Consider the following 26,284-nt stretch of genomic DNA (forward strand, 5'->3'; position numbering starts at 1 on the left):
TTATATTCGAAATGGAAATTTGGGTTGACAAATATATTTACTATGTTTTGCATTGATATTTGCTTTGCAAAGATAGGTGACCAATGCTTCAAAAACAACAAAAATATTATAAATTCAAGATGTGAAAAATCGGCATTCTTTGAATTTTTATTGAAAAGAGAAAGTCCTCTTTATTCAGCAGAAATAGTAGATTAAAAAATGTATATGTACATGTATACAATAGCTTTTTAAGGAAAAAATTTTCTTTAATTTAATTTCCTTCTATCAAAACTATGAATTTTCTTTTGTAACAAACTCAATTTTATGAAAATGTGACGTATGTCGTTTCATTTTATAGCTGCAGATATAATATACCATATTTATTGGCGTCACCTCCACAAAGCCTTGATATTAAGCTTACCAGGCATCAATGGATAGAAGTTGGAAAAGTATTAAAAAATTGCGAAATTACAAATAAAAAAAGTATTAAAAAACAGTAAGAAATATTTGGGATAATGCTGAAGTAGAATATACAAACAAAATTAATTAATACTATACCAAATCCTCTAAAAAGCAAGTATTATCAAATGTAAAGGTGGCCCAATAAAATGATACTTCTTAAAACAGTATTTTTTATTTTTTTTATTTAAATTTTTTATTTTGCAATGAAGTTTATATCAGTCGATGATTTGGTTAATGCAACATACAATCACATTTATGCACTCGTAGATCGATCGTCTGTTTTCACACTATGTTAGAAAATCTCGATATTCCAAAATTCACTCTAGACTGTTCATTTTCAAATTGCATCGTTTACTCTTTACACTCTGTTATTTCAGTTTCGTACATATTTCGTTCTATACCTGTGAAGAAGTATCCTAAAACCTATCTGCCATTTTCGTTTTACAACTTAAGTCCTAACTAGGGATGCAATTACATATTTCGCAAGTAGGTATCTCAATACAGGAGATTGTAATGAAATTACTTGTATTTCAAATAAGAATACTATTTGAAACTAATTGATTCGATTTGAACATAAAATAAAGTTACCTTTCTTATGTTGCTTTTAAAATAACTGTAATAAAATAGTTAATAACAATCATTTTAAATATCTTTTAATTTTCATTTCAAAGAAATTTCGCTCAAGCCTCCTAGAATTCTCCTGTATACGCTCGTCGTCGATAAAGTTCAGTTGCGCCGTATAACTCGGTCGCGCGCACGGTTTCGCTGGTCGAGAGGGTGGCGGAATTGAGCACACGGGGAGGCTGCTAGCTATGAAGGGGACCGAACAACTCCGATCCCCGTCCGAAGCTACTCGGAGGCGTTTGACGAACGCGTACGAGAACATCCGAGCTCGCCCCGAATAGACTGCACACGACATGTCTGCTGGATTCAAGCTCCACCAAATCGACGGAACTTGAGTGCAACATTAATGCCAGTCTACCACCGTTTAGCGATACCATCGGTGATGGACGGTGATAACCAAGAAAAAGTGATGTGACGAGTCGCTTAAAAAAGAAACAAAAAAATTTGCACCCATTTCATTTCTCGACTCCCTTACCCCTTGACGCGAACGTTTTCTATTAGTTCTCCGCAAAACTATCCGCGAGCACCTATAGTCAATATCCTAAATCTTCCGCCATTTAATTCCTGTGACAGTGTTCGTGTTTCACGCTAATGAGCTCCAATTCAAAGAAAAGAGATTTTCCGAGAAGGATCAGTGTGTTGACGAATCCTCGGAAGCGTATTGTGTGGGGGTGTGGTTCAGAGTGATTCTCCAAGCTTCAGGGTTACTTTCGCTCTCTCTTCATTCTCCTTATCTTGTGTTTTAGTTTTTTGTGTTACTATTACAACGAAAGTGATCGCTGTGATAAATATGTTCAGCCTAGAAGCGTTTGAGGCGTTGTTCACGATATGGTTTGTGGCAGTGGCAGCAGTAGTGGTGCTAGTGCCGATGGCAGTGTAGCGCGCGCGCGCGGTGCTGCCTCAATAATATACAGTGCAGACGGTGGCTTTAGACTGCGCGGAAGGAGGGCCACGAGCTTCGCCGTTTTCGATGGCCTGATACACAACACGGACACGTATATGAAGCAGCGTTGCCCTGACTCGAGTGAGTAATACATTCACGCAATGTGCCACTTTACATCGTTGATCTTTGGAGACTGTCGATTTCTGAGGATGTACTGTTCTCGCTTTCCTTCCTGTCGTTTGGCCCTGTGCGCATCTTCGCGTAAACAGCGTTGACTTGACTCGCTCTTGCACACGAGGACTCTTTAAGTAGGAGTTGTCAAGAATGTGTGGAGATCTTTAATGACATCTCATGAAAGAGTTAGGTATTTAGTACTCCATCTTCGAGAATATTTTTGTCACTCTTTTTGTAGAGTTTCGTGCAAAATGAATGTATCATCACGAACGCTATTGAAGTTCCTCTATAAATTGAAAATTCTCTATGTGTTTCATGATTTCCATTGTGTTACGGATTTTCGTGAAAAGGGTATCCCCGTGGGATACCTTAGTTTCAATCGTAGTTTCAATTATAGTTTGATAAGAGAGCGAGAAGTACATCCTGGAAAACACCGTATGGAAAAGCTGCAACGGATATCGATCACATATTCCGATAACTTGCGAAAGCTTGAAGAATGCGAACCGGGTCATGCCATAATTTTTCGAGGAATAGTTTTAGGAGTGAGGGAATTATTCACTGAATATGTCAAATTGGGTTGGTGCGTGGAAATGGTGACTTCTTAAACGGAAATATAGTCCTGAGTAAACAATGATACGACAAAACCTCAATTATATGAACAATTTCTAATAGTAGTCTGGCAAAAACAAAACTACAGCGGCAGGCAAACGAAAATTTAAGAGGTAATAAAACCTTAGATGTAAACATAAAAACACAATAATTGTACAAAGAATTATGGAATATTTATATTCCCGGAAGTAAAGGAGTACCCTGGAAAGTGTACGTTAATCAAACTCAAGTATATTTTATTTCAAAACTGAGTTTTGTACATCTTGTTGCTTCTTCTTTATTTTATTCACATAATAAACAATTATTAGCGCTAAGTTATAAATAAAGAAGATTTAATGCATAAATTATTCTGAATGCAATGTTTAAAAGTAACCACAGATAACAGTTATAGTTAATATTTTAATATTTTTAAGTCAGACTGGCTCTCAAGTATGGAATAGAGGAGTTCTACAAATACCGTATATACTATTGCTTGTGTTAAAAATATACTAATATTCGTATATACAAATTTTAATTTTAAACTTTTTTTTGTCTGCTACTGTAGTTATCAAAAAGATTATCTTCACGTCTGAATTTCATGGTATTTTAAGTAATTAACGTTCTATTGTAATCCACTATTTTTGGAAAATTGATCTAAAAATAAACTGGGATTTCGTGTTATCTTCTTTTGTGCTACATACGTATATTGATATCTTCATGCTAATAGCACATATTATCATTTTTAACAAAATTTGAGTTTTTAATAAAAATTTAAAAATTATTTACAGATTTATAGCGAACTAAAACTAAACTTAGCTATTTTTAGTTTTGAATAGTTAATAATTAGCTGTTAATAGTCAGCTATATCAGTTGCATTATTAGTAAGTAACTGTAAATAGCGCGAGAAGAGCTCTTTATACAAAAATACTCAAGAAATAATCAGTTTTTTGCTCTTATGTAAAATTTCATTTTTGTCAGATATGTGGGACTTGATTGAAGGCATGGATATGTATGGTAACAATGTATATTTTTGGTTATAAGGAAAAACGTCAAAGTCACGTTACCTAAAAAATTGAATTCATACCTCAATTAAAATCTGCCTGATACAGTTTGTATTTTCAGCAGAAAGGGAATCAACTAAAAGAACTTTTTCTCAAAAAATTAGAACAAATAAACTGCAAGTCTATAAGTATAGAGTTTTTAATTCAGTATTAAAGACCTCAAAATTTAAGAAATAAAAGTATGTGATACATGTTGTTTATAACTACAGATGCATAATAGTGGCTTTATAGTTATGGTAGATTTTCTAGGAAATGGAGACAAACACTAAAATAAGGCAAAACTATTTTTCACCTAGACAAAACATAAATCATTGAAAACAAGTAGGGTTATCAAAAAGTACGATCTTCTTTAATTATTTTCATTATAAATTCGGAATATCAGAAACAAAAAATAAATTATTTGATTGAAAAATGGGAATTTTGAGCTTGTATTAAAACAAATTTATTTACTACCACATTAATTATATTTATAATGCTGATGATATGGAATGATTTGCAAAGTTATAAGTTGTTGCTGTGCTTCCATAAAGAATTATTAAATCCAGAACTTTAAATTCCAAAAATAATCATACTTTCACATTAATGTTGGAGTTGCATAAAAGTTAAATGTAAAAACTCGAAATGACGTAGACAAACACAAGGAAAAACTACAGCGTAGTAGTTTTCACAATTAAATAATATTCTGAATACATGTAAACAAATCTATGAGTTACTATAAATGAGACTTGAGCAAATTTGATTTAGAATAAAAATAAAAACTAACACTTTATACTAACGAATCATATTAACTACTTTATTTTTATTTATATACGAATAAATTTTTATACGAATAAATCATTTCCAAATAGCTTTTTATTTGAATTGAGTTTTCAAAACAAAATAATGGGAAGTCTGACTACAAGATTGTAGTGAGATGACCTGTTGTTTTGTTTGAACGACAACTTCCGCGGTATCGTAATATATTATTCGAAAAGTTTAGAGCATGCTTGCTCTAAAAATTGTTTTCGCTTCAAACATGTTTATTAAATGTATTTACCAATATGTATCTGAGTTCGTGTGCATGTGGAATAGTGTGAAAAGATCTGTTTTCAACGCAGTGGATAATATCGAAAAAATGAACTTAAGAATCATTTGAAAAATTATTTCAGGAAACAGTTAGTTAAGTATAATTTCTTAAATGAAATAAAATATTATAATTCAATAATAACTAAATTTATTAAATTTTATCCTTATTTTTGTAATAAGAAATATTCTTGACGACTTCGTATTTCATCGGAAGTGATGTCAAGTTAAAAAAAATTTCTTTTAACATGTAAAGAAGTAATCACTATTATAATTTTCTTAAAATGGTAAATATGTTAAATTTTCTAACCAAAACCGTAATAGTTTTTTTTCAATTTAAAATTAGAAATATGCAATACAATAAGGAACAAAAATATTAGTACAGTAGAAATATAAAAATAAAAATAATGGACTTTCTACATTGTAAGTCCAAAATCAAAAACGACATTACGAAGTGTATTATTTTTGAAAAGCATGTATATTAATAGCAAAGATTAGCCATAATAGAAAATAATTTTATAAAAATATATACCTAATTAAACTAATTTATAAAAAATAATATTTTTGTAATGTAAATACCTACAATTTTTACTGCACGTTTGGAATTCAGTTTTGAAACATTCCCAATGCTTGTACGATTTCTGGATATTGTATTCTGTTCTATGAAACAAAAATAATAAAGAATTCGCTTCCTTATTCAAACTCATAATGTTTACACCGTAAGCTTATTTGAAATTAATGTTATTGTTTAAAAATAGCAGATTATTTAAAGCATTTTGTCAGCTTTGTTCCCATTGTTTTTCAAGTATGGCAAAATCATTTCATTAAAGAAATGAGTATAACATTTTTATTAATACAATTTTATAACGTTTACGAAGAAAAACACTGTATAACTATCAATCAAGAAGAAAAAATGCGAGATTCGAAGAAAATTATTTCTCCCTAGTAAAAAGAACCGTTTTCGATGATGTAGTTACATATTTAGCCAATTATATCTTCTACAATAGAATTTTACGATGGAGAGTAATATTATTAGTAATATTAGTAATATTAGTAACATTAGTATTATTATTAGTATTATAGTATTAGTAATATTAATGTTTGTTTTAATTCTTAAGTATTCTTAATACAATTTTCTGATCTTTTCAACTGTTTTTCCTTCTGTATGTCCCTACTGTGCAAATATAACTTTCAGGAAGAAAACAGATTCGCTTCGTTATTTTCTTTATATAGAACAAAATACAATACCCAAAGACTTTATCCATATTGGAAATATTTTCAAATAGAGCTCCAAACGTGCAGTAAAAATTTCATTTCAATAAAATGAAAAGAAATCGATTCATACGATTTTCCTTAATTTTCCGAAGAAAATTTGTTAGATTTATTACCTTTTTATGGTTTTGGTTTGATTATCACAGTATCAGTTATACCTATTTCTGTTATATATTTCCTGGGATGTCTGATAATCTTTGCCCTGACTTAACTGATACAACTTCAGTAATTTCATTAGTTTTAGTGTCGTTATGAAAGATTAATACAATACTAGTGGTGATAACATCTATTGATGGCCATGTTTCTCGATGAAAATTATATCAAACACAACACATTTGAATTATATTTAATGAAATTAGATATACAAAGAAGAGTGTACAGAGTTTAAATCTAATTTCGTTAAAAATAATTCGATTTTCATGTTATTTAAACTCTCCACTGATATTGCGTCAATCTTTTAATATAATATAGTAGAATCAGTGTGATCTCGTAAAAAGATGACTACTAGCAGAGGAAACTGGAGCAAGATAGGGATATTCGTAAACAAATAGAGGTGTTATCATACACTTAGTTTCGATGTAACATTTGGTGCAAAATGGCATTATTATCAATCATAAAAAAAAATTTTGTATAAAATGATAAAGATTTATGAAGAGGGGAGACCAACTGAAAAAAGTTGAACCGAATAATAAATGCTAAAAGCTGTGTATATATTGCAGAATGTTAAATATAAATATATATATATTTAGAATGTTAAATCTTTTATGGCTTTTTGTTTTCTGAATCATGAGAAGAGTGGGCTAGATGCTTACTTAGAATATCAAGTTTGAGATCACTGTGAATGTGCTGAAAAAAATGAAGACAGTAATTATACATACAGACATTGTGTATGTGTGTGTGTAAATAAATCCCATCTTACTCTATTTACACAGCAAGGCAAGATATTGCCACTATATGTAATATTTTTGGTATACATATATGTCATTAATAGATATAGTATTTAGGGGAAATTTTTTCTTAGCGTTTCTACCTTGCCCCACGTTTCCCTGGTTCTACACAAACAATTTGCAAAATTTTCGTTTATCTCTGTACATATTAAACATTGAACTAGCATATATAGCATTGACCGTAACATACTAACCAGGAGTTAATCGGTAAAAACTTAGAAATCTATTTTTCATCAATTTTTCAAAGACAGTTCTTTGAGTTTATTTCTCTCTTCAAATTGTCGATTCGATTATGATGGCGTGCATGTTGTCGGATGCAACAAAGAAATAAAAGTTAATTAAAGTACATTGCAACTTATAACAATTTAAAAGGCAAGTTAGTAATTGAAAATAACAACCGTCAAAAGGGGACATTATCGGAATGACAACTTACAATATGGTATTTGCTTTATCAAATTTTCATTTTGAAGCTTTTGCATATTTTATGATGGGGACTTGATCCAATCGATCATCTCTTAGCTGTAGCAGGTTGTTACCATTTAATGAAGAATTAATATCATAAGGATGTATAAGTCTTTTGAAGTAATTTATTCCAATACACATTTCCACATGAAACTTTTAGTGCAATTATTTCATTTACCAAGCAAAAATTCAAAATTACTGAATGACCTGATACCCCATACGTGAATTTATGGAAATGTCATTTTTTAATAAACTTTTTAAACAACTAAGTATTTCTGAAATTAATTTGCACAGGATGATTCGTCGTTTAAAAATACGTAATTGCCGATTTATACTTGTTGCCTATACAATAATAGCTTTCGAGGTATTAAGTCGTAGTATGTTTTCCACTTCCAACTTTGGGAACGGTTTTCAACCTTTAACATGGATAATAGTACATTAAAAAAAAATACATATTGAATGTTTTCAGTTATGTTATAAACCTACGAAATTTTATTAAACTTGGCATTTCACTCTTTGGGTGGATCCTTTGTTAAGAGTTAAGAATGACGAAATGTATCTAATTGTAAGGTTTAATTTCAGAGATATTAATCAATAAGAAAAGTAAAACGCTTGAAATTCATGTGAAATGTATCTGACCTGGGACTTATTCTACTACAGACACAGCGAAGTAAGTAGAATAAGTCCCAACTTGGACTCCCAAGTCAGGTAAATACATTTCACACGAATTTTAGGTGTTTTCTCAACAATTAATAATTCTGAACCGAAATATTAAACGTAATTTTGACATTCTTGATTTTAATCCTGTTTTGATATCTAAAATTACTCTTTAAAATTTAATTTAATGTCGAACACTGTGTATATGTATGTACACAGGGTCACGAAAATATTGAAACATTAAACTGAATTATCGTTAATTTTTTAAATCCTGTAACTTCGTAAAAAGAAGTTGTATACTAACCATCCTAGAATCATTTTGAAGTACGAATTCTCTATATCTACATCTCTAATTTAAATTTACACGAAGAGGTTTCTCCATTCAGACGTAAATGGGAAAGTGAAGATAGTTTTTTTTCTTTTAAAAAATTACAAAAATTTAAGCAGCTGCAGTTGTCTTAAAAAATTTGTTCGCGATCGGAACAATTATGTATTTAAAAATTGATCTTTTCTTACGAGTTATTCCACTTGGAATGAAGTACGTTATTTGTACTAAAATATTTAGAATGTAAATTAATTTCGATCCTAATTGTTATAACTGGGAAAAGCAAATGGAATTATATTCGTATTGATTCATCACGACGGATTTACGCAGTTAAACTTGCATCTCATAGAAACTTGTGATATACGACAAACTCAAACGATTCTGGCCGCATCGACTTTCTCTCTCTCTCCCCCTCTCCCTCTCCCTCTCCCCCCTCTCCCCCCTCGCTCTCTCCCTCCATCCCCCCCCCCCTCGCCCTACCCCCTCTCCCTCCCACCCTCTCTCTCTCCCCTCTCGCTCCCTCCCTCCCTCCCTCCCTCTCTCCCTCGCTCTCTCCCCCCTCTCTCCCCTCTCCACCCCCCTCCCTCCCACCCTCTCTCTCCCTCCCTCCTTCCCTCTCTCTCTCTCCCTCCCTCCCTCTGTCTCCCTTCCTCTATCCCTCCCTTCCTCTCTCTCCCTCTCGGTATAAGAAGGAGATAAAGATGATCATGCGGTCAAATTCGTCTGAGCTGGGTATACTTTGAATATTATTATATCGGTAATTTACAATTCATTTAAAGTAGAATAACTCATTAAAAAATCATACATCAACTTTTATAGAGATGTCAGTCTTTAAATACATGCTGATTTTGATCCCGAAACGATTAAGGAAATTGGAGCCATTCGAACTTTTACAACTTTTTAAAGAAAGCTGTCTTCACTTTCCCGTCTGCTAGGGATATGAAACTAGAAAACTTATTTTTTAAAATGATTCCAAGAATGTTGGACTACGACTTCTTTTTACAAAGTTACTGTAATTCAAAAGTTGACAACTTTTCAGTTTAAGACTTTTGTCCTTTTAGGAGTCTTCGTATTTCTACTTACGTAGTGAAGCAAAACATCGAAAATGTTCATACAAAAGTGTTGCGAATTAATATATGTAATTTCGTAACGTGTCACCCGTTAACATAATCTTGCGGGTAGCTGTTATTTTTAGAAACACTTTAATAATTTTTTAATGAATAAATTTTACTGCAACTGAGGAGCTGTAAAAGTAACATTTATAGATTTCTTGAATTTTAGGTTTTATTGCTTTATAAATTTAGAGTAGTAGAATTCATCGTTGATAAGCTATAAAGTTCGATGATAAATCTTTACTCACACTGCTTATAAACACAAGCAAGAATAAAAACAATATATTTTGATGATAGACCGTGATAGATCTTCATGATAACAAGCGATAATAGATTTTTAGGATCTAAAGGTATCCGAATACTCACTGAGCATTTACAACATATTCGGGTAACTAAATATGTTCCCGATATGTTCATTATAACTTGACCTTGATCTCGAAATCTGAATATCCGTATTTGTAACTTCTCTAGTTCATTATTTAAATATAAAGCATTCATTATATAGGGTGTTCAGCAACAGATGGGAGAAATTTTAAATTGCGATTCTAGAGGTCCAAATAAGACGAAAATCAAAAATGATGATGTGTCGTTTAGAGCTTCGTTAATTATTTATAAACAATTAAAAATTTGGTAAAATCCGCCTGTAATCAAGCAAACTGTCTTACAGTATCGACCGCATCGGGTGCGCCCTGATCGATGACAGCTGATCGAATCGCAGTGGTGATCATTACTATTGAAACAACGAATGACTTACCTGATAGAGAGGCAGGAAAATTCAACGACACTTGTCTCGGCTAGATGATTCTGCGATGCGCTTTGTAGAAAATCGAAGGGTATTGTCGAATAACAATGAACCTGCCTATTCTCAACAATCCATAAGACAAATCAAATCATACGGTATGAGATTTTGGAATAGAAAGGGTTAATGTGTTACACCCTCCCATTAATTTCCTGTTCAATCCACACACGCTAGAAATTTAGAGAACTACAGAAAGTTTATACGAATATTTTGAAAAAAATCACATACAACGACAACACTAATTCATATCGGCTAATTCCGTATTTGTGAAACTCTTAATAACTGTGCACAGAAACACAATTTTACTAATCATTAGCATTCACAGACTGTTTGCCGAATATTCAAATATTTATTATTAGAAAATAATTAGAAAATTTGGTTTGGTTATTCACATATTCCACATTTGACGTGAACTATTTTAGTACTCGGCATTACATTTTCCTCGGTAACATATTAACCCTTTCAATTCCAAAATCTCGTAGGGAATGATTTGATTTGCCTTATGGATTGATTTGCCTTGATGACTATGTGCGTTAACCGTATGTATATCGGTTTATTTATGTTTGCCAATTTCTTTAAAATGGTTCTCGATGTTAGACATAGATCGGTTCTTCCATTAATAGCAAACTTTACTAACATCTTTTTTGCTGTGAATAAAATACATTTAAAGTCGACGTTAAACATCTAGTCATAAAAATTTGCCCTCAAACAGAGTTGCATTTATTACAAAGGATATTAAGCGAAAGTTGGGGTCTCATTCTCTACGGCCTATGGGGTCACATTTTAAAACCTGGCTCCTTCTTTGTTTGAATTGATTTAATTTCATACCCTTTTTAGTGGAAATATACATGCATGTACTTACCAGTGTTGTATTATTTTTATTTTATTAAAAAAATTTATGAATGAAATGTCGATTTTTATTTTACATATTCATTTTGAATTCATAGTAAATAAACGACAACGCCCACCCGCAGATGTACTTCGCAAATGTTTTTAAAAAGATTGCATCAAATGGGACATGAAATCCTTCTCTATCCCCCAAATTCGCCAGATTTAACACCAACTGATTTTCTCAATTTTTTGGCAAACCAAGAATTCAATAATGGGGTAGTTATTAAAAATGCATTTCATGAATTTCTTGCGTCTAGAAATACGGACTTTTTTAAAGGACTAAATTCACTTGTAACTCGCTGGTAGAGGTATATAACATGCAACAGACATTATTTTGATCAGTACATTTTTATTTTTAACAAAGTTATATTAATTTAAATATTTACTTACGGATCTGCCATTTTGCATGCAATAACCTTATATGTTGGAAAAATCAGATTTAAAAATAATGTTAAAATTATAATTAAAAATGCAGAAATCAAAGTGTTACCTTTATGTGTTTATGTATAGTCATAAACACTCATCTGCACCAAGAATAACATAACTCAAAAATCATAATTTTTCGGAAAATGGGGCAATAGCTGATATGCAAGAAGTGATTTTTTTATACTAACAACTCAAAAACAGTTATTTTTTTAATTACGTCATTATTGCAACAAGTTAGCAATATATTGTCTTCGTATTATTACATTACATACTCTTTTTTTGTCCGCCCTGAACTTTCGTTTTCAATTACTTTAACAATCATACAACCATGTACGCACGCATCTTTGCACACACAACGCACGGCAGACACACCCACACGCGCGCAATCGCTACATGCAGTTTTTCGTTTCAGACGCTTCAATATTTTTTTATTGACTTAACAGAACCACAAGTCGAACATAATTTGAACTATATATGAGTTAGCATTAATTAAGAGAAATAAGATTTCCACATTAACTAAAATACTTCGATGGATGTATATTTGCGTCTTCAGTATGTGGTGAAACTTCAGATGTGAGTAATCTTGTCTCTTTTTATTAAAAAAAAAAAAATTATACTCTTCCTGTATACAAATGTAAATAAAGCATTAAAAAACTGTTTTAAATTTTAATTTACATGGTTAAGAAAAACTTTTTATTTGAGTAATTAGGAAAGGAAACATTTTGGAAAACCCAGAAATTCACATTCAAGTACTGACACTCTTATCCGATTGTCAAAACGGAATTTGAGTTATGAGTATTCAGAACGCTTGGATACCTAGATAGTAAAAGTACTTACCAAATTTTCAAACTTGATTTTCTTGAAAACGGAGCACCATATGAACAAATTTTATGCCATATTTTTTAACTTATTTCTGCATGCAAATGGATCTTCATTTTGGTTGTGTCACAATTTTGTGCATGAAATACTATTTGTTACGTATATGGTTACTTCTACATTTCCGCATCATTGCTCCTGTGTAGATATTTGTGTTTAAGGGACACTATGACTTATCCATTTATATTTAATTTGATACATAATGAAGACAGACGATTAATTTTTTTCATACTTCGATAAAAAATTTTTCCTATTATTCCGAAACCGCTTGTTATTTGTTTTACCTATTCTACAAAGTAGTAATTAAACAAATTTTTTCAATATTATTATCATATTTATGAATGGGGTATATGCTGAATTAGTTTTGTAGTTCTATTATTAATATTTTGAGATTATAAAATTGAAAACTCTCTCTCTCTAAAAGTTCTTTATTAAAAGCGTTATCTTCATTATGTCTAAAATATATAAATTTGATGTAAAACTTGGCGCATTAAGATTGTTATAGTTATAAAATCTAAGAAAAAATCAATAACATTACAACAGTAATGCATACAAAAATAATAATTATAGAATTAATGCCACTATTTTCTTATTTTATATATTATACTGTCCCATTCAACAGTACCAATTTATGAATAGGACGAAATGCACTTTTTTAAAAACTAAACAATAATGCCGGTAAATGTATAAAATATCCTACTGGTATTAAGCATTATTATTGTGTAATAACTGATCTTTCTAATGGTGTAAGTTGAAACTAGAATGATCGTTTAGTTTTCTTGTTATTTTGTTTTAAACCTTCAGTTCTCTGAATGTCACCTCTCCCGTACTACATCTAAATTATCATATAACTATCCGTCACCGTTGTGCGGGATTTTTTTGAAACAATAAAGCTTCGTGGATTAAAAGGTTGATCTTGATGAAATTGAAAATTCATATTTATTAATCCCATTACTTCCTCGTGGTTTTCTGTAGGACGGATAATCTTGTGAAAAGCAATGCATCTTGGGGAAATTATAACGACTCTGAAGACAATGAGTCTTCAACGTAAACTACGTCTGCCATCGCCTTTTGGATATTGTCTAGAACAGCGAGGCTCAAGTATCTCCGAGGCGAACGTTAACGGCTGAAAATGCCCGGAAACGCTCATGAGCGTTTTCAAGGTCTAGGCTCACCAACTTTGGCAGCAAAGTAAGGAAACGTCGAAACTATTCTAAGACCGTTCTTTAAGGAGTGGGGAGCTGCTCGGACTAGGCCGCTCGCGAGCGATTCCGGACATTTTAGGCCGCTCGCGCTCGCCTCGGAGATACTTGAATATCGTTGGTCTAGAACTTAGACCATATTGTATAGTATTAGAAACGATATGTATATAGTCCGTGTATAGAAAATCCACGAGTTCGGCTAAGCAAAGATAACTCCCATGCAAGTATGACGTAACACTGGGCAAAAGATAATCATTCAAAATGGCTGAAACGGCATCAGACGCTTAGACGCTACTGGACGCTACCGACCCTCGCAATCCACGTGAACCTGCGAGCAACTTGTGTGTATCTTGTTTTGAAATAATTATTAACACCGATTTTGCTGTGCTTTCTGTTCAGGTGGCGTGCCGGTGCTTTATTTTTTAACCTTGATACTGTCAGTCGCTATGAACTCATGCCGCCTAACGAAAAGTTTACTGTCAGTCTCTAGGCACTGACGTTGCGCTTAACGTGTTAATAATGGAGGGAAACGATTTTATTTTGTAATCAGTAATTGTAGATAAACAGTTTTTCTCTAAACATGTATGTATTGTTCTTATTATTTTTTTAACCTAAAATAAATAATAAGAAAATAATTACAGTATTACAGTATATATACAATCCTTCACCAATCTCAGTGGAAAAGTCAGTTGGGGCAATGAAAGCCATCTGCGCGAAACGACTGCGTTCTCTCAGTGAACGCATACAGGGTGTCCCAAACTAAATGCAGAAGCCGGAAATGGGAGATTCCTGGGGTGATTCTAAACAACATTTTCCTTTGCAGAAATGTCCTCCGAAGCTTTGTTAACGAGTTATTAAAGAAAAAACCCGACCAATCAGAGAGTGCGAATAGCAAGCGTTCGGCTGACAAGCGACAGGGCACAAGCTACGCGTAGCGTTCGTTCACTACTTGCTATGCTTGAGTCTTCTACAAGAAACTCAAGATCTCTACGTTATTGCTCAATTTCTTTTAAACTAATAGATCGAAAATTATAGATAAAATCAGGAACACGTTAGCTATCGCGACACATATTATAGAATTTTTTCAGATTTTTAAATTAATTATCCAGGTTGTGAACAATAAAAAACGAGGTAAAAGAATTTAAAAATGCCGATTTAGTAAAGTAATGCCATAGCAAAAAAAAATAAAAAGCAATGTTTTCGTAATTCCTACGGATTGTACGTTATTTTACTGTGTATTAAAACATTGAAAACTGTACAAGAATACTTATTTCATAATGAATGAACGAAAATTGGACGTATTAGTTGCTGTAATCGGTAAAAAGTACGGAAACATTGATTTTTATTTTTTTAATTATGACGGACCAAGGTAAAACATGTTTAAATAAATTGAGATTAATAATAGGAGCCTAGTAATATGAGTAGTTACTATTGGTAAAACTCACCCATTCGGAGAGGAATTTACCTGCTGCTTGAACACTTGCTCCATTGGGTCACTGCGCCGATCCCGATCATTGGGGGATGATGTCCAGGTAGCGTTGATCGCAGGTACAACACCACAAGAAGCCACCTTGCATTTACAACATTTCGCAGTCACTAACACTGATCACTTCACCAAACGAGCACTTGACCTTTTAATGACCGACAACCGATTATTTTGAAACGTTCTGCGGCATTCCATAAATAAAAACAAGATGTTACACAGTTCAGCGGCGAAATTACGATCGATACTGACAATCTTTTCCGAAGTCTCTTTTCTCGTGCCCTCGCAACCCTCCAGTGCGATTTCTTGGGATGTAGCTTCCTCAAAATACTCGAATTTAATTTGTTAGTTGACACCAACGAGGTTGGATCTTCCTCGGTTACTTTTTTTAGTGGAGGTGGTAGTCTCTTCTTCAGGTCGATAAAGTCGCAAACAGATTCATGGGAGAAAGCAAAGGCATATCGGATCAGTGTAGGAGACCGTAACGAGTGTCTCGCAGATGTGGCCGTTTATGATCACAGGTATTGCCCTGCCAGTTCGAAGGAGCTTTCCGTACTCGAGACTGAAGGCTGCAAGGGTTGCGTCGCGCTTACCGTTGATGTCCTTTCGATGCATTCGGATGAATGAAATACGGAATTGCCCGTTATTAAAAAGCGAGTTGGGGGAAACTTTTTGCCCTTAAACATTTGGTCTACGAATGTCTGGCGGATACTAACTACTCGCCAAATCAAGGGTTAAATACATCAGTTGTATTCGAATCCCTTTAACTATTTCGATGTCTGCGTCCTGCGACTGAGTTTTGTTTTTTATCACGCTACACATGTAGTGACCGCACATTTATTCTTGTATTATTGCTAGATAAACCTTCCAATTTATTATTTCTGTTTGCCCTGCTACATTTCAAAATATTTTGAATTTCAAAATTGGAATTCAAATGGATATTTAATGGATAATGGATTTGAATTTTAAAAATGCATTTACGTGCATGTAAAAGATCCGTGAAATCTTTAATACACAAGTATTCTCCCCTATAGGTGGAGAAGGTTTACAAAAATTGGGGAAGAGAGAAACCAACATCGGATGATCACTGTGTATATACCGTAATAAAATGCATGCCGGTCGCAGGACTCTGACGTTGAAGTAACTAAAGAATGAACTCTGTAGAGTACTTTAGAGAAACCACTTTTACAGTCATTTATTCTTTGCCCAAATCGGAGGTCAAAATGACAAAAACATTTAGGTTTTAGGTACAAGGTTGAAATAAGATATACGGAATTATGTTTCAAGGTTTGTTTTGGAGTTATTAGATGTTGAGAAAATGTTTAAAATGCGCATTGAAACAAGTCTGACTCGGGACTTATTCTACTGACTTCGCTGTATCTAATTTGACTAATGTACATCAGCAATAGAATAAATCCCATTTCACACGAATTTTAAATGTTTTTTTAAAAACAAATAACTCTGAAATACAGTTTGAAACTTAATTTCGTCATTCTCGATTTTCCTCCTATTTTGATATGTAAAATCACCTCTTAGAATTTCTGACACTTGTTATCAAACATCCCATATACCTGGTGATCGGCTTTAGTTTCCTAGATATATTAAAAAATATGCAATTCTGCTATTTATTTTCTTATAAACTTGAATTTCTTTGAGCACTTTGTTTCGGTGCATAATTTGAAATACACCAAGTTTGGACATTCGGAATAGAAAAATAAAATATAAAACACCCCTTTGGCGAACGAGGTTACAATAGCCGAAGTTAGCAATATGTATATCTAGCAGAATCAGCCGTATAGGTACTTATATTAGTATCTATTATTGTAACTTCAGATTTTATAATTTCGTTCGCTGGATGGTTGTTTCATGTATTATTTCCGTATTCCAAACTAGGTAAGGGTTAGACACGTGCTTAGGGTTAGATTAGGCTGAAAATAAGAGTCGTATTTATTAAATGATTTTTGTTAACATCTTTTGTTTTTATCTTTTTAACAAACAATTAGCGACGGTTAAAATCTTTTAGGGGTTACTCAGAAGAATGTACTTGAAAACATACGTCAAAGTCAAGGTCATTGAAACTGACTCTAATCCGTTTTGAACTTGAATGTTATTTTTGCTATTAGTTCGAAAACTGAGGCCGATCGCCATATGTATATGCAAAAGTTATTCAGAATGATGACCTTGATAATATATTTCAAGGTCATCAAAAATATTTCGAGTTAACATTCGATTAGTAGTCGGAACGAATTTACAATTAGTTAGAAAGAAACAGTCAGTCATAAAAATATTCGAACATTGGTATAGTCTGACTCTAATGCTCTGCATTTGTAGTAAATGTACAATAAACCAAAAAAAGCATTACTTTATGTTATAGAGTGTAATTTGTGGATAATAAACATGCAAAACCTTTTTATTTATAACATACAGATTCTTATATATTACATAATAAATAAAATAGAGCAAACACGAAAAAATAGCTCATTTTTATGTGATAAAAATATGCATACAGCTTATAAACATAGGACAAGAAATTAAAATAACTATTTTTTCTATTTATTTATTATTATGCTGTGTTTTATGCCTCTTTTGTATGATTTTATCATTTTCCTATACCGTTCATTACTACGTGTAATGTTAATAAGATCGACCATCGTTAATTGCTACCTCATATTATAGCTAACTTGGTCGTGCTAATATTTATTAAAGAATATAATTAATTATAAAACTTATATAATTTACTAAATATGTCTAACTTTTACTGCCGACTTTTACTAGTGATGTCAGACACAATGAGGTCAGTAAAATAATTTACAAGTCAGACACATTTTACATGGATTTCAGACGTTTTTGCCACAAACAACAACTCTGAAATGAAACTTTAAACACAGTTACTATCATTCTTGCTTTTCGTCGTAATCGAAGATGTAGAATTACTCCTTAAAATTTTTTACACCTTGTCGAATACGTTATATACAGGGCATCTGATGATGGTCACAAATTTTCTTTATGTGAACATGCTTTCGGGGTTTTAAGAGATTGTCGAGATTCCATGTGAAACTTTAAATGCATTACTCTGTATAAACAACACTTCGCTAAAGTGTTGGAGTCCACTCATGGAATCCACTCCATTACCCTACTTTATATACACAAATATGTATGTCCAATAACTGCAGAAAGTCACTTTTACTGTTATCCAACGATACATATATCACATATTTAACAGAATTTATGTAGGTAACACAGTTGAATTTTTATGTAAAATACTATTGTCAATATGTAAATTGATGTGGTGTTTCGTAATCTATTGGCAAAGAAGTTGTTCTTAAAATTCGAAAGCAATGCTTTCATCTAAATGGTTAGCATAATATCCTGGAGCTTGTTCTGTTTAATAGGATTTAGATGAATATAAACAGAGATCAGCAATATTGAATTGTGGAAAGCACTCGAATGATGCATTGAAATTGCATTTCTTAATGTGTTCAAACTGCAAACGACTTACGTTTAAATTTTTACTTCATATTATTTCTGACAGATGGTCTTTTTCTATGGAATATTTAAATGTTCCGTGCATGATGAGATAATGGATGAAACACTCAATACTGTTGCAACTAGGACTGTAACTCAATGCCAAACGAAAACAAAAGAAACAATTAAAGTCGAGTCACAGAATAAGCATTTTTCAGAGACACTTGACCCACAGAATCGCAAGAAGTGCTAGTTCAAGTGACCATTCGTACTGATGTCATCAGCACAGTACTGATTTTTAATACGAATGGGTTTCTCGAAATGTCCTTATCCTCGAAATCCAAAAACATTTCGATTTTCGAGAATTCAAAATTTTGCATTTTTTTATGATTCAAAATTCTTAAAACCTAGCTAAGAGAAACTATCCTTTAAAAAAATTAGTAAAGAATATCTCGTCATACTACTAGTATAGTTTTTAAAAGACTTTTCAGTACATCCGACATAATAGTCTTAAAAAAATGGTCAAGCGACTTCAGAAAGAGTTCAAATATTATTGCTTTTGAAATCTTGAACAATAATCTGGATTAGATAGCTTTGTATATTATTATACTTTTGTGTACGTTTGTCGAACTATGTCGAATAAAGATTTATGCAAAAATTTTGTTAAGACTTCAGTATTTGAAATTAAATATTCCTCTTATAGAGCTAAATCAGCATTTCAAGTTTCGAAAATTTCGAAAGCTTCGAAATTTTACCGAGTTTCGTACCGAATCCGAGTTTCGGATTCGAGTTTCGCGAATTTAAAAATTAGGTTCCAACCCGTAGGAAGAAACGATATTTTACAATATCAGAAAATATCAGTTCATATCAGGTCATATCAATATCAGAAAAACGTTTTATCAGAAAAAATATTAAAATACATGTTCTGGAGATACTTAGATACTTCTTTTGATGTTAAGGTGAAGCATTTGGCTGTAGTCGAAGCTATTCATTACTATTGTGTTAATCATAATCAATTTCTTCGTTCTATAGATTCTTATAACTATAACCCAGAAATAGTTAGAACAAAAATTTCGATGTAAAAATGGTTTATTCAAATGTTAACTACAAAGTTTGAAATTCGATTAGAGATAGCACTGTTTTCCACAGTTTTAATGGACGCTCCTAATCATAAGAATGTTAAAATGTTCCCAACAATTGTTCGGTTCTGTAATAAAGAAAACCGAATCTAAAAATTTTAAATCAAGTTGCTAGAACTATCTTCACTGTAGTATAAAATTTCTGATAAAATCAGTAACTATTTAATTAATATTTTGGCGGTAAATGATATATCTTTCAAAAGTATCATGTTTCGTGGAAACAACATTAACTCTAATTTTGGGGGTAAACGTAGAAATACCGAGATAATATTAATTTATCGAAAATAAGAGCGCAGTTTAAGAAATAATTAAATTGGAGTTGGGTTTCATATGCATTACAAAGAATGTGAATGGTATAGTCGCTGATTCTTCACTTGTGGATATAAAGTCAGTAATTAGAAAAATATATTCACATTTTGATATATGTACACGCATATAGGTTAGAACAGAGAACCTGAATGAATTATATAACTTTATAAACATTGAATACAGAATCATTAATTATAACTACTGACAGCCTCAGTAATCATTCAGTTAAGTCGCATTGTTTTTTTATGTATCACTTTGCAACTAGTATTATTAATTGTTATTCGTGAAGTGTATTGATAATAATGTTTGGAAAAGTATTCCACCAGAGCAGTTAAAGGTTAAATTATTTAAATAAAAGGACCAAAAATCAATCTTTCATGAAAAATTAATTATATTAATTTAAATGACAGTGAAATATTTTATGAAGTAAACTATATCAAGTAATACGTTTGTTCTAGCAATAGAAGTAGTCAATGGAATCTTGGAAAGTATATTCAATTCATAAAAGATGGTGCGAAATTTTTGAACATTTCTCTGAATTAAATATTCGAGTTAAGATACATATTTGATATTGTAGGTCTTATGTTTTTTTACCGAGTACATAGAATAGTTAAAAATGTATTTTGTAATTTGTCAATTTTAAAATATAATGTTACAGTAAAGAATAAATATGACAATATATTATACATATAGAATAGTCTACTATACTATAATATAGTTGTATAGAACTTTTAAAGAAGTCGTACACGATAATAAACTTACATTATTGGATAACATAATTAAACCGAAATATTATCAACACGTTACACCAGTTTTTTTCAAGTAAACCTTTTTTATAAGTATATCATTTGTGACTTATGTCTCTATTCCTAGAATTTAAAGTAATATGGGCTAATATGAGGGACGTTAGTAATTTAACCTAACCATCTTTTAATCATCTTGTTTAACTTCGAAAATTAAACTGATTTTGACAAAATACTTTTAAAATGTATTTTTATTTATTCTAAAGGTAAAAATAAGCATAAGTATAAATATAAACATAACAGAAGCTTTTAAAAAGCCAACTCACGTTTCTGTTTTACTTTTAGGAATAGATGTTTTTTTCTGTTAAATGTCACCTGGTAACTAGAAGGGATTGCTTTTATGTTAGAGCTGAAAAGTTGAAGATTATGATAAGTTTCAAGATATAAATGGGTGTACAGGAAAATAACTCGATAAGTCCGAGTGAAACAGGAGAATAATTTGATAAATCAGCGAAGAATTCTAAACTATTAAACAGTTTCTATAATTTTATTAAAGAACTTGACTGCATTGATTGCATAATTCATTTTTGTTATTTTTTAGTAACATTTAGGAAATGTACTTATCAAGTTCTTCCCTTAATAAATTTTATCAAAATAGCATACTCGGTACAGCAAAGCGCGTAGGAGAAAGCTGAAAGTTTAAATCAGGACAAATGTAACAACCTGTTACCTTTATTTCTATTAGCGATGTTTTTCATAAACGTGTTTTACATAATCTAACTTACAATTATGACAAATTTTATATCTATGTACGTGTAAGTTCAATAACTGTTTAATACAATGCAAAAAAAGACAAAGGACTTTATGAAGCCAGAACAAATGGATACATAATTGAAGCAGACACTATAAATTTATTTTTGACATAATATTTCCATATAACAGTGAAATACGGAGAACCGGTTATCATGTTTTGTTAAACCTGAAATGGAGGAAAGATGGAAATGACGTATAAAGATGGGAGCAGACGACTATTGGTCGATTCGAATCTTAACCATTCACAGGTCGAAGTGATTATCCACTTTTGGGATCTTTTACAATTTTAATGCTAAATCCCTTAATTGATGTTACCTTTTTACGTTTAAAATAAATGTAAATATTTTTGTTTTATTTTGTTTTTACATTCAGAGTCTTCCCACGACGCGTGATTCGGCAGACCTGGCTCGGCGAGTGATTCGGCAGACCTGGCTTGGCGAGTGTTTCGGCAGACCTGCTTTAGCAAGCCTGACTTGACTCGTGGAAACTTGTGCAAATCTAAATCTGCGAGTTTGCACCTGTCCCTGGTTTGTCAAATTTCGTATGGTTTGTAGATTTGGATTTGTACAAGCTATCACTCGCCGAGCCAGGGAGGCTCGCCGAATTACGCGTCGTGAAAAGCTACTTTTTACGTTTGTCTCTGATTTCCCTTACCCTTTAAACAATGTTATTAATTCATTAAGTAATATATTCCACTATTAAACGAAATTCGTAAAACTACTAAACATAAACAAATACAACATAGTATAACTACCTTAATTTCTTTATAAAAATTTTGTTACTTTATTTGATTTTTGTTTGTTATTTTTTGTTGCTGCTTAAAATGAACAGCTAATAAATAAAAGTATTTTCAATAAAATATTGATATCACAAACTTGGACCAATTTTTTTGTTGACTAAGCTAAAAGGTTGCGCATAAATATTGGTTGAAACTTTTTTATAATCAGTTATTATTTCTGTATGACCTATATTCATCATGAAAATAAATGGTCATCTTATTTGAGCAGCACGATACATGTTTGTACACCATACATTGCATACCTGTTGTTTATGAAGACTTTATTGAAAAATTGTCAGCTGACGAACAGAAGGATGAAAAATAACAATAATTTTTCGTGTTCAATAAGTCCCATTTCATTGCCACACTTTATAAATAGTAATTAGCAATTTGAGTAATATTGTTTTTACGTAATATATAAATATTGATTTTCCTTTACAAACCAGCGTTTTAATACTTTTAATGTTTGCATTTCATACATTCATTTTGAAGTTTTGATTATTTGAACACTCTTAAATCTGTTACGAGTCCAGACGAGTTACGTAAAGTAACTATGAAAGGGCTCGATTCAAAGCTCCTTCCGTTGACCTTTGACTTTGCCTGGAAGTCACCATGTAAGGGCCGATAGGCATTTCCGTTGCACCCAATTAACAGATTTTCTTCGAAATTAATATCTTTCAATTTTCTCGGAAACTCTGCGATGCAACCGAGTCCCCACCATTTTTCCCATAGATTTTTGACTATAAAAAGGCTAAGAAACTCAGTCTAGCAGGCTCACTCGTAATCCAGTTTTGAAGTTAGTACGTGGCTTAGACTGGAAAGCAAGATCGAGCATTAGTTCTCCTTCAAGCAAAAATCTTTGAGTACAGTACGTAAAACTCACTGTAACGTAGTCTTAACGACGCGTCCCCCGCATACCTCTGTGCGTAATCGAGAGAGAGAGGACTTAGTTCCGCGACACGTAAAATCATAAACACTTGTATTCCTTCGAGTCAACTCAAACGTGTAATTATATACAGTTTTATAAGGTTTGTTAAATTGGATTTAGTTCAATCAAAACCTTTCCTAAATCCAATAAGAAGCGAACGCGTAAACGATCCCACAAATAATATATCTTTACCGCTCGAGATATATATTGTAAATTTAAAAGTTACAAGGCTATATTAACATCTTCGCAATCCTTGCGAAGGTCCTTTTCCTAACCTACAAGTGGCTCCCGGTGTTGGCAGTTGCGCACTGGTTCGTCCACGTCCCGGTGGCTCCTGGCGAGTGCAAAGTTACTCGCTGGTTCGTCCACAGTCTTTATTCCATCCTAGTGGCTCCCGATACTCGCCAAGTTGAGTGTCGGTTCGTCCACATCCGTGAGGTGGCTCCCAACGAGTGCAAAGTTACCTGTTGGTTCGTCCACGAAAAAATAACAATATTCCAAAAACCCTGACCCTCGGTCAGCCATCTAGCCCTCGGCTCGTAACAAATCACTAATAAGGGAATTTCCCAAGCCGAAAAATTAAAAAATTATGAAAATTCGGGGATACGTAACGCGCAATTCTTTTTCTGCCCAAATTCATTTTACAGAATTGTAAATTCCGCTATTTTTCGATTTTGATTTGTAACTTGTAGACAATAAAAAATAAAAGAAACTTTAAAATAGAAGTTAGATCTTTTAGTTAGATTTATCAAACGGTAGAACACTTGTAAATTGTTCAAATAGGTAAAAAAAAGTTATACCTAAATAAATCAAATCATTTTTTCTAGAGTTCGTTCTTTTGCGTGAAACCTTAGTCGGTGGTGGAAATAGAAATGAAATAGCATAAGCTACTTTTTAAAATAGAAATTCCACCTTTGTTAGCTAAATTGTGTTTCTCGACAAGAAAGAAACTTATTCTACTGTATTTACGAAGTTACTATATTGTGTTGCGGCAAATAAATTAGGAGTCGGGAGGGCATAGAGGCAAAAGTAAACGTAAGGCAAAAGTAAATAAAGATAATCAAAATTCGTGTGTCCTATTTTTATGGTTGTGCCCAAATAGATTGGCACGTTAAGTTACAACCAGGGTAGCCTGATTGTAAAATAAAATAACCTCCACCGAAGTTAGAAGGTAGAAGAGTAGGAGTATTACATGCTATCTGGTTACATTGCCTGTGGTGCCTTAATACATTTCATTCTGCAATCTGACTACCTTGGTTACAACTACTCAAACCTACATGAAAACAGAAGAGAGAGACGTTATATACATGTCTATTTTCTGTTTTCGAAAAAATTATAGAACTTTGGTATATAACACGTAGAATAGAATCTTCTAAAGACAAACAAAGACACTCTGCATCCAGAGTCGATAGTATACGTGTAATTCATAATTTTTAAAAACATACATATTTTATCATAAAAATTTCTATTCAGTTTCACAGAGTCTCTACGCAAATGATTTACAAAACTGTTTTCTTTTTTTGTTCCAGTGGGCGTGCGGGGGTGACTGGAGTGATGGGATGGGGCCAGAGCCCCATGGAGTTCGGGTAGACCCGTCTCCGACCCAGCTCCCCAGCCCCCTCCGCCATCAATATCGACACAGCTCCTGCCACCGTTGCAGAGGGCCACCACAATCGCGATGGAGGCCTCTAGCAATCAACAGCAGAAGGAGAAGGAGCCACGCGTTCACAGGCCATGCGCCTTTGATAAGGTATTCAGTACTTCTTCGACATAGTATCGTTCCTCAGGTCACGATATAACATAGATTCGTTGCTGTCCCCACCATTTTCTGAGGCTCCAATCGCTTGTTGGACAATTCCCACCTAGGTTTGTTGGGGAATTTTTTATCGGCGTTGAGAATTAGTACGTACAATATACGAGGTGTAAAATTTTATTGTCTGTATTTCGAAAGAAGATCCGCGAGGTGTGCCAAGCAGTCGGCGCTCGGCTCGAAAAGGACCCAACAGCAGATGCGCATTTCCCACAACGTTGTCAGATTTTGTGGGTGATCGGATCTCTCTTTTTGTCTTTAAAAGCAAATTCGTCTTTTTCAGAGACTCGATACAGCACATTTCTCTATCTGCAGAAAACTCAACGTAATGGTGCCCGTGTGGAATCGATTATTTCGCTTTTATGAAATTTAAACTATGACTATTAGTCACTTTTTCGACAAACTCAAGGAATTTTGATTATGGCGCAATATTATATGCACTCAGATGAATTCTAGTACATATGATACTATTGTATGTGATAAAAATACTTTTATTTTATGTAACAATTATTTAAATCTGCATAGTTTGCAGTTTCTCCCTATGTCAGAGATTCCTCTACTTCTATATTATCTTCTTATTTACTATTTATTACCTGTAGTTGCATTTTCATTTCTGAAACAAGATACCAAACGACCAACGGTATGTTATTTATATTAATTTAATTCTTAAACATTATTTAAATGGCTGTTACATACAAATATTTGCAGTATATGTATTTCCATCGCACAAAGTAGCAGAACTCGATCTGGCTCATGAAAAGACATTCTTCGAGTTGCAAATCATTCCTTCCGTGCGACACGAGCCTTCCTAAATTACCAATAGAATTCGACATTTTTTTCAGCGGCCATAGAAAGGACGTTGGGGGTACTTGTAGAAAAAAGAAAGTAATAGACGCCAGACAAAGACAGAGAATAGGTCAAGTTCCTCAATTAAGTAGTCATAAGTAATTGGTTGGGACCCATTGAGAAGGGCGTGTACCGCGTGGGAGAAATACCACTCACAAGTCAGGAAAG

General features: G+C 32.7%; 1 protein-coding gene across 4 annotated transcripts in view; it reads left to right on the forward strand.

The window, feature by feature from the left end:
• The first annotated feature begins 835 nt into the window (after nucleotides 1-835).
• The window catches only part of LOC143184849 (uncharacterized), a 148,328-nt gene continuing 122,879 nt past the window's right edge, over nucleotides 836-26,284 (forward strand). For 3 of the 4 annotated variants that reach the window (XM_076387369.1, XM_076387365.1, XM_076387368.1), the window contains exons 1-2: nucleotides 836-2,089; nucleotides 24,990-25,210. In XM_076387369.1, coding sequence (XP_076243484.1) covers nucleotides 25,139-25,210 — 72 coding nt within the window. In that variant the 5' untranslated portion in view covers nucleotides 836-2,089; nucleotides 24,990-25,138. Of the gene's footprint in view, nucleotides 2,090-23,885; nucleotides 23,931-24,989; nucleotides 25,211-26,284 lie in introns of those variants that run through there. The other variant, XM_076387367.1, reaches the window with a different exon arrangement.

The sequence above is a fragment of the Calliopsis andreniformis genome, chromosome 10, assembly GCF_051401765.1.
Source record: "Calliopsis andreniformis isolate RMS-2024a chromosome 10, iyCalAndr_principal, whole genome shotgun sequence".
NCBI classification, from domain to species: Eukaryota; Metazoa; Arthropoda; class Insecta; order Hymenoptera; family Andrenidae; genus Calliopsis; species Calliopsis andreniformis.